The following is an 18,420-nucleotide window of genomic DNA, read 5'->3' on the forward strand; positions in this document are numbered from 1 at the left end:
TCATAATATTAACTTCCATTGTTCTTCAGGTACAAACAGAGACAGAAGGCCAACAATTCCTTTAGGATCTCCAACATCAGCGTATTTTAGCAGTCAGCCTAAATGGCACAGACTCCTTTTTGCATGAGTTGAGTCAAGTGTCTTGTTTTTTTGAAAGCACAACTTGAGGTATAGCATTTCACTAAATGTTGCAATTGACATGGTTAAAACTCTTTCAGATGTAAGATTTGCCAATTCAATAGCTATCCACTGACTGGAGTCTAAATATTAGTCACAGCGGCACCGGCTCCTTCCATTAATGAAGACATTTTAATGTGACAAGAATAAGCAGGAACCATCACCCTTCATAATCAAAATCTCTTCAACACTGTTGTCCATTTAAACAGTTTGCACAACTTAACAATGCTGATATCAGTCAGTAATAAAACTGTCCGCATGAAAGTTATCTAAATCAGTGGAGCATTTTCCCAGGAATAATATGATCGGATCTGGGTAACATAAAAGTACAACGTCATTAAGACAAAGTGGCCATCAATTGCTCTCAATCCTGTTTGCGTTGTATAAACGAGCTGCTGCCTGTAACCTGCTGCTGCCTGTAACCTGGAAGTACATTATTCCACTTGAACCTATGCAAATACCAGTTTACTGCCAATGGACATAAATCTTCTTCTCTATATCGAACTCGTTACCCTAAAAATAATAGTTCACAATTCTTATACTCTTCAAAATTGTAACAAACCACATTGTCCTATCAGCTACTTTGATAAATGTATTAACCCGTTTCTTTTAAATAACTTAAAGCCTCCATGAAAATAGATGACAGAGGAATGCCATACAACCCTATTGAACATATGCTCATTAATATCGGCAATAGTCATTTCCGGACTGGTGTCAACAATCTCATTCAATTTGGAGACCTAACTCTTGACTATGGAAGAATCATTCTTCATATTCATTCTTCATATCTCTGACTAACTAATGCAAGCACTGCAGTTCCATCCCTTCCACACCGATTACGCGTTGGTAGAAGGCAAAATAATTTTTTCAAAAATGGATGGAGGGGGGAACTTGCAATTAATTGCTGCCTTTCACCACCTCTGAACATCCCAAAATGTTATATAGGAAATGTGGCAGTCAGTTTGAGGACACCAAGCTCCCTTAACCAGAGCAATGAAATGTGGACCCGAATATTTGTTGCTAGTGGTGTTAGTTCAGGGATAACTATTAGCCAGGCCTTTGGTGAAAACACTCCAGTTCTTCTTCAAAATAGTCACATGGAGATGCAATCAAAATATATGGAATACATAATATGTTTTTTGACATTCACAAGTTATGCATATGGCTAGTCATCTATCACGGGACAATTTGCAGAAAATAGTGGGTGAGGTGAGAATACTACTTCAAGCTCCTCACTCACAACCTACCCTGACAGAATGTGCATGATCGACAGTTGCTCTGACACTCCTCTGAGTATTCGCGCTGATTTTCCGAATGCTCAAACACCACAGCTGCCCACGTAAATGCTGCAATTTCTTTGACAAAGTTGTCGACTAAAGGATAATTCAGAACAGAAGTCTCTGTGGAAATGTCAGCAATCATTGCTTGGAAATCAGTAGATCTTCCAGTCGTAACACCAAACAAACATTTGGGCCCGTTTTGTGCCCTGCACTAGGACATCCGAATTAGATGCTGACAATTTTCTATCTTAATTCTGTCCAGAAGCATTGTTGTTTTGGGTAGGCCAATGTCCTTGGCTTCAATCCCCAACCACAAACTATGTTTATTTGCCACTGGTTCCATCCCCTTTCCTGGTCACTTTCTCAAGACTGTTGGCAGCCTTAGGGTCCTATTTTTAAGTTGAGCTTTCTCACCACCTATCCAATCCAGCATTAAGACGATCGACTTCGCATCAGCTGTCCCAGCCTGTGCCTCAATATATCAGCTGCTTAACTCATGCTCTAGTTACCTCCAGACTGGACTTATGCACTGCTCTCCTGTCCAGTATCCCGTCGTCCACCCTTCAACACCACCTTCTCAAGGGCTATTAGGAATGAGCAATACCTGCTGGTCAAGACAGCGATACCCATATCCCATGAATGAATAGATCAAAAAAATAAACTTGAGCTCACCCAAAACCACCCCTACCCCCCCCCCCCCCCCCACAACTCATCATACTTTGCTTGTTGGTCAGCATTGATTCCAGATTCACCAACACCTCAAATTCCTTCAAGGCCATGCCCATCTCTATCTCGCTTACACCCTCCAATCACCCTCCAACCCTGTAGAATTCTGGACTCTTCTAACTCTTGTTTCTCACCCTTCCCTCACGGCCTTCTCTCCAACTGCGGCAGCTGTGCCTTCAGCTGTCTCGATCCTGAGTTCTGGAATTCCTCCTTAAAATTCTCCATTCTGCTTTCCTTTAGGACTCTCCTTAAAACCTCTTTGACCAATCTTTTGATCACTTTTTTCACTTTTTGTGTAATTGTTTGTCCAATTGCTCTCCTGGGAAGGAAGCACATTACATGCCGGACGTAACATGGAGTTCAACAACTTACTACCGTGAACTCTCTCCTCCACCCTCACCCCATTTTTATTTCTATCAATTTATTCTCATTTCTTCCATTGATCCATTTTTCCTTCGCTATTTGTCCACCCCCTCCTCCCACCCCACTTGGGTCATCCGTTCCCTGTTCCTACTTGCCCTTTGACACACCGCTTACCTTTGATCTGACATTGATACATTCTGATCTGCTAGTGTTCCACGTTGAGCACCCTTCTTAGCCTTGATCACCACCATTTGCATTCCCTTTGTCGTTTTGTCCACAACATGTTTGTCTATCTTCACCTCTCCCTGTCCTCTATCCAGTCCCACTGCCCCACGCAACCCCCCACAACAGTATAAATCTGACCCTATTTCTAGTTCTCTCTAGCTTTGACAAAGAGTCATCCAGACTTGAAACATCAGCTCCCTTCTCACTCTCCACAGATGCTGTCAGACCTGCTGAGATTGTCCATTTTCTATTTTTCTTTCAGATTTGCATCCACAGTAATTTCCTTTTAGCACATTACATTAAATGTGTTACATAAATGCAGGGTCTTCTGGTTACATCCTTGACGATCACAAAATAATACAATATCTTTGGCAAAACCTTGATCCTCACAGTGGGTTATAAAAATCAGTGGACATATCACAGAATGTCATTCTATGATAGATTAGAAACTTAATAATAGGTCTTTCAAATCATGAAACAACAGTGATAACTGGTTATTCCTGCGGAGATAGTCTTTAGCTCTTTGATTCAAATTTTAGTTTGTTAGTTTTCCAAGCACTAAATAAGACAAAATAGTCCATTGCGGTAACTAATTAATGAACTGAAATAGCTTCACCAATCAAGTACTGATATTAGCTGAATGGGGATTGCTTGACACAAAGTACAACATCAGTCATTAGGTTTACTGACAGATGGATATATCAGACAAGCACAGGTTAGATTTTTGTTCTTTCAATATAAATAAAAAGATGAAATGCACTTTCAAATATATTGGTATTGATTTGCAGAAAAAAAATGCCAATTTGTTGAAAAGTACATTTGTCACAGTCATAGAATCATAGAAAAGGCCCTTCGGCCTATTCTGTCTATGTCGGTCAAAAACAGCCACCTAACTATTTTAATCTCATTTTCCAGCACTTGCCCCATTGTCTTTATGCCCTGGGATCGCAAGTGCACAATTAAATTCTTCTTAAATGTATTGAGGGTCTCTACCTCCACCACCCTTTTAGCAGCGAGTTCCAGACTCCCACCACCCTCTGGATAAAAGGTTTATCCTCACATCCCCTCTAAACTTCCTGCCCCTTACCTTAAATCTATGCCCCCTGGTCATTGATCCCTCCACCAAGGGGAAAGATTTCTTCCTGTCTACTCCATCTATGGCCCTCATAACTTCATACATCTCAATCACGTCCCCCCTCAGTCTCCTCTTCTCCAAGGAAAACAACCCCAGTCTATCCAATCTCTCTTCATAGCTATAACTCTACAGCCCAGACAATATCCTGGTAAATCTCCTCTGTACCCTTTCAAGTCCTTCTGTTTATTTGTTTTTTGGTTATCCATCAAATACCAAACTGACATAGCGGAAAACAACACGGAAGGAGAGCATTCGGCCCAATGTCCCACTGTCAGCTCTTGATGGAGGTGGGAGCTATCCAATAAATCTCACTCACATGCTTTTTCTCCCCTAAGGCCCTGTAAGTTTTTGTTCAACGTACTCAGCCAATTATCTTTTGCATGTTACTATTGAACCTGCCTCCAGCACTCTTTTTAGGAAGTGCATTCCAGATTACAGCCACTCACTGTGTTAAGAAAACATTTACTGTGCTGCCACAAGTGTTTTAGCCAAGTGCGTTAAATCTAAGTCCTCTGGTTATAAACCTACTGCCAGGGGCATCGTTTCTCCTCATTTACTCTATCAAAATCAACTCCTCCTACTAACAGCTCTGACAAAGCGTCATCAAGCCTCAAAACATTAACTCCCTTCTCTCTCCACAGATGCTGTCGGACCTGCTGAGATTGTCCAGTATTTTCTGTTTCCGTTTTCCTCCTCCTAACATATCTGCTCCAGCGAGAGTTACCTCCGCTTCTTCAGTCTCCCCCTGTAACTGAGGAGCCACAAATCCAGCACCATCTCATCTGCATTCTCACAAAGGACTTGACATCCTTCCGAAGGTGTGGTGTCCAGAACTGAAGCCAAACCCCAGCTGAGGACTAACCGGCCTTAGCACAACATCCTTAGAAGCTGACAATTTTCTATCTTAATTCTGTCCAGAAGCATTGTTGTTTTGGGTAGGCCAATGTCCTTGGCTTCAATCCCCAACCACAAACTATTTTTATTTGTCACTGGTTCCATCCCCTTCCCTGGTCACTTTCTCAAGACTGTTGGCAGCCTTAGGGTCCTATTTTTTAAGTTGAGCTTTCTCACCACCTATCCAATCCAGCATTAAGACGATCGACTTCGCATCAGCTGCCCCAGCCTGTGCCTCAACACATCAGCTGCTTAACTCATGCTCTAGTTACCTCCAGACTGGACTTGTGCAATGCTCTCCTGTCCAGTATCCCGTTGTCCACCCTTTAACACCACCTTCTCAAGAGTTATTAGGGATAAGAAATAAGTGCTGGTCAAGACAGCGATACCCATATCCCATGAATGAATAGATCAAAAAAATAAACTTGAGCTCACCCAAACCGCCCCCCCACAACTCATCTACCTTTGCTTGTTGGTCAGCATTGACTCCAGATTCACCAACACCTCAAATTCCTTCAAGGCCATGCCCATCTCTCTTACACCCTCCAACCCTGTAGAATTCTGAACTCTTCTAACTCTTGTTTCTCACCCTTCCCTCACGGCCTACTCTCCAACTGCGGCAGCTGTGCCTTCAGCTGTCTCGATCCGGAGTTCTGGAATTCCTCCTTAAAATTCTCCATTCTGCTTTCTTTTAGGACTCTCCTTAAAACCTCTTTGACCAATCTTTTGATCACTTTTTTCACTTTTTGTGTAATTGTTTGTCCAATTGCTCTCCTGGGAAGGAAGCACATTACATGCCGGACGTACATGGAGTTCAACAACTTACTACCGTGAACTCTCTCCTCCACCCTTACCCATTTTTATTTCTATCAATTTATTTTAATTTCTTCCATTGATCCGTTTTTCCTTCGCTATTTGTCGTCGTCCCCTCCTTCCACCCCACTTGGGTCATCTGTTCCCTGTTCCTACTTGCCCTTTGACACACCGCTTACCTTTGATCTGCCATTGATACATTCTGATCTGCTAGTGTTCCATGTTGAGCACCCTTCTTCGCCTTGATCACCACCATTTGCATTCCCTTTGTCATTTTGTCCACAACATGTTTGTCTATCTTCACCTATCCCTGTCCCCTATCCAGTCCCACTGCCCCACGCAGCCCCCCCCCCAAACAATCCTTGCTCTTGTACTCTATTCTTCAGCTAACATAGCCGATAGCTGCGATTTTTAACAGCCCTTTCAACTTGTCCTGTCACTCTTCAAAGATTTTTGTAAATTGTACTATTTAATTCTTATTGCCTCTCATTCTACTCCCAAGATGAATCAGTTTTGCAAGCTAAATATTTTCCACCTTGCTACTGCCCATTTCAACAGTCTGTGTCCCCTGCCGTTTGTTATTCCCCCCTCATTGTTTACGGTATTTCCAAATTTCCTATCATTTGCGAACTTTGAAATTATGCCTTGTGCACCCATGTCTGGGTCATTAATATACATCAAAAAGTGAAAAGTGCAGTGGTCCAAATACAATGTGGCACGGTAGCACAGTGGTTAGCACTGCTGCTTCACAGCGCCAGGGTCCTAGTTTCGATTCCCGGCTTAGGTCACGGTCAGTGCGGAGTCTGCATGTACTCCCAGTGTCTGCATGGGTTTCCTCCGGGTGCTACGATTTCCTCCCACAAGTCCCGAAAGACGAGCTTGTTAGGTGAATTGGGCATTCTAAATTCTCCCTCACTGTACCCGAACAGGCACTGGAGTGTGGCGACTAGGGGATTTTCAAAGTAACTTCATTGCAGTGTTGTAAGCCTACTTGTGACAATAATAAAGATTATTATTACTGACCCATGGGGAATCACACTCCAGTCTGAAAAACAACCAATGACACCTCGGTTTCCTGTCGCTTAGTCAATTTTCTATCCTGTCCTTTAATTCCACAGGCATTAATTTTGCCTACAAGACCATTATGCGGCACTTTGTCAAATACCTTTTGAAAGTCCATATACACTACATCAGCACAGGTATAAGACGTCAAAGATTGTGAGAAAATCCAGTGATAGCACTGCCTTAAGAAAACAAAAGCAATTGCAATTATTTTTTTTGTTGTACAAAATGACTACTGTGGTTTTCAATGAGTTGACCCACAATGAGACACTTCTTTCACTGGGTACCACATCCTGTCTATGTACAATGATGACTGCACTTCAAAGTTCATTCACTCTGTGAGGCACAACATTCTGACTGCATAAACAGAAGTATTGTTATAAGCCATATTTAGCCTTTACCCTTTGTTATGAAAGATCTACACAGTTCATTATCTATTCACTGGTCGTGTGGATGGCATAGCAGATTAAAAAGCTTCACACTGAAGCTTTTCGGGGTTAAAGCAAACAAAATTCAGAAAATAAGCAATTACAATGCATTATGCAAAGAGTGATCTGATGGTAATTAACTTCCAGGCAGGATATAAGAGTTTAGGATTATTTAAGATATATCTGAATGCTGTGATGGGGAGGGATATGTTGCCTGGATGGAGAAGTCATAATGATATTTATTATTGTCACAAGTAGGCTTACATTAATACTACAATGAAGCCACTGTGAAAATCCCCTAGTTGCCACACTCCAGCGGGTACACTGAGGGAGAGTGCAGAATGTCCAATTCACCTAACTAGCACGTCTTTCGGGACATGTAGGAGGAAACCGGATTCCGACACCCGGAGGAAACCCAGCGCCGGCACGGGGAGAACATGCAGACTCCGCACAGACAGTGACCCAAGCTGGAATCGAACCCGGGACCCTGGCCCTGTGAAACAACAGTGCTAACCACTGTGCTACCATGCTACCCACTTTGGATAGGTCAACTGGCTATCCCTGCCAGTAACGAGCCTTCCATCACATCATAACATTCACTAAGAAAACTAGTCCCTGAAAGACGTGCTTGTTAGGTGAATCACACATTCTGAATTCCCCCTCAGTGTATCCGCACAGGCGCCGGAGTGTGGCGACTGGGGGATTTTCACAGTAACCTCATTGCAGTGTGAATGTAAGCTTCTTGTGACACTAATGAAAGATTATTATTATTAAGGGTACACAGCTAAAGAGCAACAACTTCGGTGAATTTAAATGTCAATAAGATTCCAAACTATTGGGCATTATCTCGAAAAAGTCAACAAACACTTGGTTATTTCGTAGAATTCCTGACTAGACAGGATTACTAATGTTGAAAGTTGTCTTTAAATTGAACTCCATTTTCTTCTACATTTGACACTAATTACACAGGAAGTCCGATCATGCTGCTTCCTGTTGTAGACAGGAAGTTCAGTGGCAACCAATTACTGGACCGATTCTGAGTGATAAAAGGTGGGGAAAGGGACAAATGTCAACAATTCAAATATTCAATAGTTCTCAGATGACAACTTATGAGTCAGAAAACGGCTGGTGCACAAATTTCAAATCACTGGTAATCTCACAATAACCAAGTCAGAACAGAAGTGTTCATGAATTCTAAAGCCTTTTATGTATTTTTAAATTCACCTTGTTTTATTTTAATCTCAATTAATTTGAAATATTTACATTTCTAAAGCCACCTCCTCTTCCAACAGAAGAAAAACTTAATGCCAATTAACTCCATGTTTCATTCATCATTCAAGTCCTAACTACAGGTAATACCACGCTCCGATATAGAACGATTTCACTTAATTTACAGTAGTAGACTCCAATGTACATGCAACATGAATGACCATTGTGCCGGATTAATAGGTAAAGTATTTGTGCATAAGTATATGGGTTAGCATATTTACTATATGAATTAACTTCATTTTTACCTAAATACTTCATGTTCATCTTTCAACATATGATAATAACATACTAACAGAGCCCGTTAAGATGTGCAAGTGCAGTCAAACCAATCCTACCTACCCACAGGAACACCACTGATTTCAATTACTAAATTCCAGCTGACGTTGTGCCTGAAGTTAACAGCCTTTTAGAATTATTGGTAAGTTTGTAAAGTGTCCACCTACCGCTGTGAAATACAATTAAGACTGCCATATCATTAAAAAGTGACTATAAATCCATACCAGTCAGTTACGATGGAGTCATAAAAATAATTAAGATTATCAAGTTGGTAAAGCTACTTGAAGTTGCATTCTACTGAAGTTGTTTAAAACCACTTATTATCTCCTAAGGTGTTTGATCTGATGTAATTATCATACAGTAACAAAGAACATATAATATTATTAATGACAGATTCCGTGTTTCAAAAGATGCAGAATTGTTAATATTAATCTCAGATATGAAAACCATAAACCCTTTTGTTCGCCAAATAGTTAAAATTATATGTCACAAACTATAACACATGTTAAATTATCTGTAAAATATGTTTTACAAAATGTTTAGTGGGCATTTCCAATGACTGGACAAATTCCTTTTTATATGGACTTACTTTAATTGATGCGGTGCTAAAGCGAATCTTTCGATGTGGCATGGGTTCCTCTTCTTCAGATAATCCAGTGATCTCGGAGTAGCCACTTTCCGGTTCAAATGCATCGTCCTCATCATCATCCAGACAACTTCCTTCAGATTCATCACCCACCCCACTAAAGGCGCTAATATCCACCATATCTGCCTCAGAAACATCTTCATTTTTTTTGCAATGATCGTACAGATCGAGGTCATTTCTAGCTTGCTCCCCTTCTTCAAAGGAATCTGCTTTAGATGACAAAGACCCTTCTATTTGGTGCATAATCCCCTCTGTGGATTCCAAAGGCGGGGACTGAAAATGATCCAAAGAGTCTTTGAGAAGGTCTCCATTTTCTGAATTCACATCATGGAGCTGTGCTTCAGTCTCAAGCGATTTGGCCTCACAAGTCTCTAAAGCAGCATCTCCCTGTTGCTGGCCACTGCCATATTCAGAGTCCTGAAGAGCAAGTTCTGGATTCTCTTTTCCATCATCTGTAGGTCCAGATTCCTGGTCTGACTCGACAGCGTTTTCCACCTCCATGGGCCTAATTATTCTGACCTCCTCAATATTTTGTGACCTTTGTGCACACGATGTCGGTCTCGTTTCTTTCAAGCTGTCGCCGTGTTTCACAAGCGATGCCAACTTGCTGACCAAGTTGCTTCGAGATGGGGAGCCACTCAGCGACTTATCAGACTGTAGTTCTTCAGCTTGTTTCCTCAAATGGCCAGGCTCTCCGGGCTGATCAAGGGGGAAGTCACCGTCACTATTACTCCCACTTTCTGTCTTAAGTGCATCTTGCTGGTTTTTAAGAACCAATTTTGACTTTCTAGAAAGCGGCTTGGAACTAAGGGGGCAGGTGCCTTGCCTTGGCCCTCGCTCCAGGCTTTTGCGCTGATTGGCACCGCTTTCGAAGACGGCGCTTAGCTGGCTGACCGTGGGGGAAATGGCCTCGGTTTCCAGGCTGTCCAGTGACTCAGTGCTCCCGTTGAAACGGACAACCACATCCAACTTGCTGTCCTTGAGCCCGGCCCTCTCCTTCTTCAGCAGGATCCGGTTGGAAGTGTTCTTCTCCTGGATGTTCTTCTCGAAGAGCTTCCGGGTTTCCTGCAGCTTGGAGAGCGGCCGCTCGGACTTGGTGTCAAAGCGGCTCACCCGCTCCGAGACGCTGGTGCCAAGCTTCAGGAGGGCGCTGTGGTCCACGTTCTCGTTCAGGCTGCTGGCCCGGGGCAGGGAGAGGCGGACGGACCTCTCCTTGCCCTTGGCCGGGATGCCAGTCGCCTCATTCGGGGTGGTGCCCATCTTCTGCAGGAACATGTTCTTGATCCGGTGGACATTGGAGCCATACTTCTTGCCCCGGCTCTGCTTCCTGCCCTCTGCATCCTCGGCTGCTTTCTGCTCCCCATTGGCAGTGGGCATGCTCTCACTGCTGCTGCTTTGCTGCAGGGACTGAATCTCTGCTTCATAGGCATTGCGGTGGGGAGAGGGGCTCCTCAGGCTGGATGCTGCTGCTGATGATGATGATGGTGCTGATGCTGCTGATGTCTCGGTCTTCATCATGTTTAATGCAGCGCTCCCCTTCTCCAGAGCTGCATTCTTTCCCAAGCGCCGAGGAATTGGCTACAGAATAAGGCTCATGGTTGCAATCTGTCGACCTCAGGAAAGCTGGTCGTCCTCCATCTACACAAAAAAAAGAGGGGGGGGGGGGAAGAGAGGATAAAAACAAAGACTAAAATAAATCCCGGGAATGAAGCACCGAATGCAGCATCAAATAATGCAAGCCGCCCGATGGATTGCAAACATTTAATCCTTTGATTGCATCATTTGGATCGCGAAAGGCTGATCGCTTGATCCTTCTGCATTATCAACCTACACTGGGACTGAATGGCTCTCGCTGGGTCCTAGCGTCCGCCGGATACACTTGCAACGTCCAGGGCTTCTTCACACACAAGAATGTTCATGGTGCTTGCATTCCTTCTCTCTTATTTTAAATTTTCACTGATTTACTGGGTTCTCCTTGTACACCCCCCCCCCCCCCCCATCTTCTTTAAAAATCCCACAAACCAGATTTAAATAAAAGCAAAATACTGGGTGCAGGAAATCATGGGGCTCCTTCTGCACTGTAGGGATTCTATCAAGTTTGACCCGAACCACTGCAAGGGCACCCTACTGAGGCCCCCGCCCTGTCCCCATCTAACCTACACATCTTTGGATACTAAGGGGCAATTGATCATGCCCAATCAACCTCACCTAATAATAATAATAATCTTTATTATAATAATAATCACTTATCGTCACAAGGAGGCTTCAATAAAGTTACTGTGAAAAGCCCCTAGTCACCACATTTCGGCGCCTGTTCGGGGAGGTTGGTACGGGAATTGAACCCGCGCTGCAGGCATTGTTCTGCATTACAAGCCAGCTGTTTAGCCCACTGTGCTAAACCAGCCCCTATTGTCACAAGTAGGCTTACATTAATACATTAACACTGCAAAGAAGTTACTGTGAAAAGCCCCTAGTTGCCAAATTTCGGCACCTGTTCGGGTACACAGAGGGAGAATTCAGAATGTCCAAATTACCTAACAGCACGTCTTTCGGGACATGTGGGAGGAAACCCACGCAGACACGGGGAGAATGTGCCGACTCTACACAGAGTGACCCAAGCCAGGAATCAAACCTGGGACCCTGGAGCTGTGAAGCAACAGTGCTGCCCACTGTGCTACCGTGGTGCCCATCTTTGGGCAGTGGGCGGAAACCGGAGCACCCAGAGGAAACCCACGTAGACACGGGGAAAACGTGGAAACAGCCACCCGAGGCCAGAATTGAACCCGGGTCCATAGCACTGTGAGCGGCACTGCTAACCACTGAGCCACCAGAGAAACAAGAACAGGGAATGCTGGAATATGTCAGCACATCTGGCAGCATCATGAAAATTTAAACCTCCCTCTCCAAATGTTACTCCACTTCAAGTTTATTAAAATACATTTGGAACCATGCAGGAAGAGGGGTTTATTTATGTTGAAACCTTGGCTTTCTGGAAAGAATGTAAAACAAATCAAAGATTCTGAAATTAATTGAGAAAATATCCACATATAATATTTTGTATTAATGATAATGATCCATGCAGTATCTACTAAATAAATACTAACTTGTTGTTAAACTTGCATGCCACATATAGAAAATAATATAAACAAATGCTTTTCATAGATACTGATTATATATTATAAATTAACGGGCGGCACGATAGCACAGTGGTTAGCACTGTTGCTTCACAGTGCCAGGGTCCCAGGTTCGATTCCCGGCTTGGGTTACTGTCTGTGTGGAGTATGCATGTTCTCCGTGTCAGCGTGGGTTTCCTCCGGGTGCTCCGGTTTCCTCCCACAAATCCCGAAAGACGTGCTGTTAGGTAATTTGGACATTCTGAATTCTCCCTCCGTGTACCTGAACAGTCGCCGGAATGAGGTGACTAGGGGCTTTTCACAGTAACTTCATTGCAGTGTTAATGTAAGCCTACTTGTGACAATAAAGATTATTATATAACAGCACTAAATAATCAAGTAAATATGAGCTTTAATTTCCCACTATTTTCTTTAAATTAAAGGTGAACTATAGCTTTGGAGGCCATTTATGTTTATAATTTATTTCTAATGAATACTTATATACTGTGTGCACAGATGGAATTTTATACCGTGAGGAACTCAAATGAATAGTAATAAGAGCAAGAAAAAGCTTTGAACTCTGACTTTCTGAAGGAGAAAGTTTGTGATCTTAAACCTAATAATCATTACTTATACATATAAATAGAAGGCTGTTTGAAAAGTCCCAAAATACTTGGTTAGTTTAATAACACATCTGCCAAGCAGTTAAAATTCTCTCTAAAGTTACAAAGAATCATTTCAGAAAACAGATAAAATCTTTGTATACCATCTGTAAAGTCCACAGTAAAATGGTTATTTAATTAAAGATTACTGAAGAGGACTGTACAGTAAGTTATAATTTATCTATGATAGAATCCTGTCCAAAAAAGCAACACAAGGACCAGTAGCTTTGCAAGTTTTAAATTACAATGAATTATGTGGTAATGCTTAACTGTTGTAAGAGTAATAGAGTTAATACTCAAGGGCCATTTTTTACGATAGAAATGTTATTGATAATAATTTTCATATAGCTTATTGGGCTATGGTTTTTGTACTTTCTCATTCGTCAACAGCTTGCAATGTCTGAATTTTATTCTTTTCTCATCGTTTATCGCACCTGGGAAAATTACCATTTTGATTGAGCCAGTAAGCAATTCTGATTTGTTACTGAACTTCTTTACCTGACCAGTTACGTTCCACAAAACATAGCATGCTTTGGATTGGTGAGAGCCGATGGCATAGTAGCATTGTCACTGGACTAGAAACCAGAAATCCAGGGTAATGCTCTGGGGACCCATTTTCGAATCCCACCACTGCAGGCGGTGAAATTTGAGTTCAATAAAAATCTGGAATTAAAAGTCTAATGGTGACCGTGAAACCATTGTCGATTTGTCACGCGGCTAGGGATCTGGAGAATGCAGTCTGCTGTCTCTCAACTATTTCCATGAGCTTGTCAAACCCTAATTACATCTACCCACCAGTGAAGGCACTATACACCTGGAGTATTGTGCAGTTTTGGTCCCCTTATTTTATTTTGTAAAATTAGATTATCCAATTATGTTTTTCCAATTAAGGGGCAATTTAGCGTAGCCAATCAACCTACCCTGCGCATCTTTTTGGGTTGTGGGGGTGAGATCCATGCAGACACGGGGAGAATGTGCAAACTCCACACGGACTGTGACCTGGGGCCGGGATCGAACCCGTGTCCTCAGTACCGTGAGGCAGTAGTACTACTACACCACCGTGCCGCTGTTTTGGTCCCCTTATTTGAGGAAAGATGTAGTGGCATTGGAGGCAGATCGGAGGAGGTTCACGAGGTTGATGAGATGAGGGATTTGTTATATGAAGAGAGATTGAGCAGTTTAGGCCTGTGCTCTCGAGAGTTTAGAAGAATAAGGGGAGATCAAATTGAGGTATACAAGATGATAAAAAGTATGGATGAGGTAGATGTGGTGTAGATGCTTCCACTTGTGGGGCATTCCTGAATGAGAGGTCATACTCTTAGGACCTCTTCTGCACCGTAAATTCTATGAGTCTATGATAAGAGGTAGCAAGTTTAAAACAGAGAAGAAACGACTTCTCCCAAAGAATTGTGAATCTGTGGAATTCGCTACCCCGAGTAGGGTGGATGCTAGACAGTGAGCAAATTTGAGGAGATAGACAGATTTTTAATTGGTAATGGGTTGAAGGGTTATGGAGAACGGGCAGGATGGTGGAGTTGAGGCCAGGATGAGATCAGCCATGATCGAATGGCAAAGCAGACTCGATTGACCGAATGGCCTAATTTTGCTCCTATATCTTATGAACTTTTAATGCCACAGTTTTGCATTTCCCAGTTCCTTAGTCCATTCTGCAGAGAAACCCCTATGTTCCAACCAAGTGTGCATCTCTGCTTCCAACACATTGGCATATATTTTACAGCTATATTTTATAGCTAAATAGTAAACTGTAACATTAAAGCAATGTACAAAAATAAGAGAAAGAATAAATGGAGATTGCATTATGTCTGAAGACTTAAAGTCGTGACTCGGCATGTACAACATCAGAGCAGATGAATTAGTTATGTTACCAGAATTTCCAACCCATAAGAATAATCATTTGCAACGACTTTAGATTGGGTAAAAATGCAATCTTCTTAAAAGATTTGAAATTATTAACCAAGTAAAATATTACTTAAAATAACTTTATTATTACTGTATATACCATTCCTTTTATGTTTTACGTGTCATTCACTTTGGCATATTTCAATTGCAAAGAGATGTTGGAGATGTATTTTTAAAGTTTTTGTTCTGTGGGGCGGCAGGGTAGCACAGTGGTTAGCACTGTTGCTTCACTGCGCCAGGGTCCCGGGTACGATTCTCGCTTGGGTCACTGTATGCGCAGAGTCTGCATGTTAGTGTCCAAAAAGGTTACCTGGGATTGCTGGGTTACGGGGATAGTGTGGAAGCGTGGGCGTAAGTAGGGTGCTCTTTCCAAGAGCCGGTGCAGACTCGATGGGCCGAATGGCCTCCTTCTGCACTGCAAATTCTATGATTCTATGAATTCTCTCTCCATGTACCCAGACGCCAGAGTGTGGGGACTAGAGGATTTTCACAGTAACTTCACAGCAGTGTTAATGTAAGCCTACTTGTGATACTAATAAAGATTATGATTATGTCGTTACGGGGATAGGGTGGGGTGGACGGGTGAGTGGACATGGGTAGGGTGCTCTTTCGAAGGGTCGGTGCAGACCGATGGACCAAATCGCCTCCTTCTGCACTGTATGGATTCTATGATTCAGTCCTAAGTGACCGACCCCTTATTATGAGACCGAGTTCTAGACACTCCAGCTGGGGAAACATTGTTCTGGCATTAACACGGACAAGCCCTTAATGAGTTCAATGGATATTTCAATTAGATCACCTCTCCTTCTTCTAAATTCTGGGGAATTCAGGCCTAGTCGACTCAAGGGTTGTAATGCTAATATAAATTTGAACCTCGTATACATGACATAACCAAAGTGAAAAACCACAAAAGAAATGAACAGAATTCCATCAACTCATTGAGATTTTCTCCTGAATTAGAATCTAAATAGTAACTTACTTCCATCTTCATAAACAATCTCCTATGATTAAATAAGCAGAATGCTCACGACATGTTCAGATTATTCAGAGAAATGTTTAATTGCATTTCCGTAACATAGAGAATAAGTTTGGTAATTAAGAATTAGTCCAATTGTTGTTGTTGGTTCATTCTGGTGGCTTATGAATGCACTAAGCTACATGCAGGAAGCAATCACACCACATAAATATGTAATAAGTGCTCATTCTTTAGCACAGATATTGTAATTATAATTTATATTATATTAATTTTGTTATTTTAGCATTATAGTGACATAAAAATTAGAAGAGTAAAATAACTACTGGCAGTATGATACAAAAAATACCACAGAATCTCACTCCCATCCTCAATCAGCCAATCAATTCCAGAAGTGCTTAGATCCACAACTATAGATTCCAAGTACATGTGTACCACAAAATGCCTCTGAAACAGTTTTAAATTAAAATGAGTGCAGTGTTCAGCTAAGTGTGTGTGTGGGGGGGGGGGGGGGGGACAATACATTTCACTCATCATGGTGGGAGATTAATAAGTGACTAATTTATTTAAAATACATCACAAATGTATTTATTTATTTAAAATAAGTCACTAGCAACATAGCTTCAGCATTCAGAAGTTACAGGGTTGTCATTACTCAGTGATTTACTCTGTATAAGCCACTCTCATTAACATGCATTCTCCTTACTCTATTTTGAAGCAAAGTACTAAAGATTAAGAGCAAAGGAGTTTTTGCGTTCCAGTGTGGGGTTTTTTCATGTTAACACACTCACAGAAATATGCAATAACCAGTTCTGCCTGGTCAGTTTCTTCCAACTTTGATTTCTTCCCGTTTAGCTCTTCCTACTTTTCAGAATTATTGAATACTTGAGACAAAAGGCATGCATGTACACTTAAAAAGACTTGCATTTATATGGCGCCTCTCAGGATCCCAGGACGTCCCAAAGGCGTTTTACAGCCAATGAAGTACATCTGGTGTATAGTCACTGTTGCAATGTAGGGGTATGTTGTGTTGTTTAAAATGTACACGAATATAGATTGTACCCATATAGCCCTATTCATTTGAGGCAGCAATGTTTCCAGTGCCTAAATATAAAGTGCAGTGTGGCTCGGAATGAGAGCCTGGACTCCAGCAGCACTAGGATCCAGGGGAAAGCCACTACACAAAAGGCCCGGCGACGTTGCGCTTCCTGCGCGCGTTATTTCCCCATTTCCCTGATAACTGTCATTTTTGTTTTAAGCGAGTCAACGTCGGATCCGGAAAGCGTTAATAGACAGGAAACGTTCACCCATTAAGATTAAGAAAAACACACACACACACACACAAAGCCCGTTCGCCGCTTCTCTCATTTGGTTACCGGGGGGGGGGGTGGCTGACTTACATTGTATCGAGTTTGCAGTTCCCTTGTTGCGCTGTGTGTGTCTCCCCCTCTGTGATGTGCCGCAACGCTGGGCTTCACCAGCTACACATGTCACATCGTCTTTAACCATCCACAGTCACGCTGCAGGCGGAGCTTCTAAACAATACCCAAGTGTACAAACCATTAATGTCGATACCGTTTGTGTGTGTGTGTGTGTGTGTGTGTGTGGACTTGTAATATCTCCATCGCCTATTGCGCCTTATCCTTGTCCCAAAAGAGTAAAGGGATTGGATATAGCAAATATTTTGTTGATTCTTCCTTTCAGTTCCGGTCTTGTAAAATTATTTTTTGTTTTTGCCATCCATTCAAAAGAAACCTTTTTACTGTGGCAAGGTCATGTCATCTGCTTTCGATACCCCTTTGGATCCCCCGGCAGCTCCGGGGAAATATCATTCTTAAGGCAGGCTAATGCTGAGACAATTAAATTGGAACAGACCCTGGGTGACTGATCATAAAGAGGGTGTATTTTTGAATTCCGGCTAGCAAGGTTTTAAACAGCTGAAAGCCGCTTCTGCTTGCCGCGTCTTGCTTTCACTGTCCTCCTCTTGTGCTCCATTTCGACTTGTGATTTTTGTCATAATCTAGATTACTTGATCTACATCCATCGCAACAAAAAAACCTCCCCCCCCCCCGCGGACATCCCAAATCTCCCATTCCGTTTTGGAAGTAGGGCACAGAGAAAATGTTGGCCCCTGATTGGATTGAATGCAACATGAGTCTCCACTTCACAGCCAATGGAAGCCTAGCATTTTGGATTTGACAGTCACATCATGGTGGTGACCAGCCTTATTCACTTTTGCATTTTTTTTTTACATGTCAAGAGGAAATGTCTGGATGAGAGTGTAATTGGGGTCCAATTACTTCTTCCCCAAAAAAGGTATTCAAAACTGAATAAAGATAATTGTTAGATCTGGCTGATGGATATTTTTTTCCAGCGATAGATCAGGGTGTGAAGATTGCACAGCTCTTTTCTAACATCGTTGCATTGGCCTAAAATATGAAAGAAATATTCCGTAAGT

At 42.3% G+C, this 18,420-nt stretch overlaps 1 protein-coding gene across 2 annotated transcripts in view; it reads right to left on the reverse strand.

Annotated features, from left to right (window-relative positions):
- The window catches only part of LOC140398453 (neurabin-2-like), a 282,584-nt gene extending 264,620 nt beyond the window's left edge, over window positions 1–17,964 (reverse strand). The window contains exons 1-2 of one of the 2 annotated variants that reach the window (XM_072487146.1): window positions 17,363–17,964; window positions 9,238–10,932 (exon numbers count right to left, since the gene is read on the reverse strand). In XM_072487146.1, coding sequence (XP_072343247.1) covers window positions 9,238–10,812 — 1,575 coding nt within the window. In that variant the 5' untranslated portion in view covers window positions 10,813–10,932; window positions 17,363–17,964. Of the gene's footprint in view, window positions 1–9,237; window positions 11,135–17,362 lie in introns of those variants that run through there. The other variant, XM_072487147.1, reaches the window with a different exon arrangement.
- Between the last annotated feature and the right edge of the window lie 456 nt (window positions 17,965–18,420).

The sequence above is a fragment of the Scyliorhinus torazame genome, chromosome 21, assembly GCF_047496885.1.
Source record: "Scyliorhinus torazame isolate Kashiwa2021f chromosome 21, sScyTor2.1, whole genome shotgun sequence".
NCBI lineage: Eukaryota > Metazoa > Chordata > Chondrichthyes > Carcharhiniformes > Scyliorhinidae > Scyliorhinus > Scyliorhinus torazame.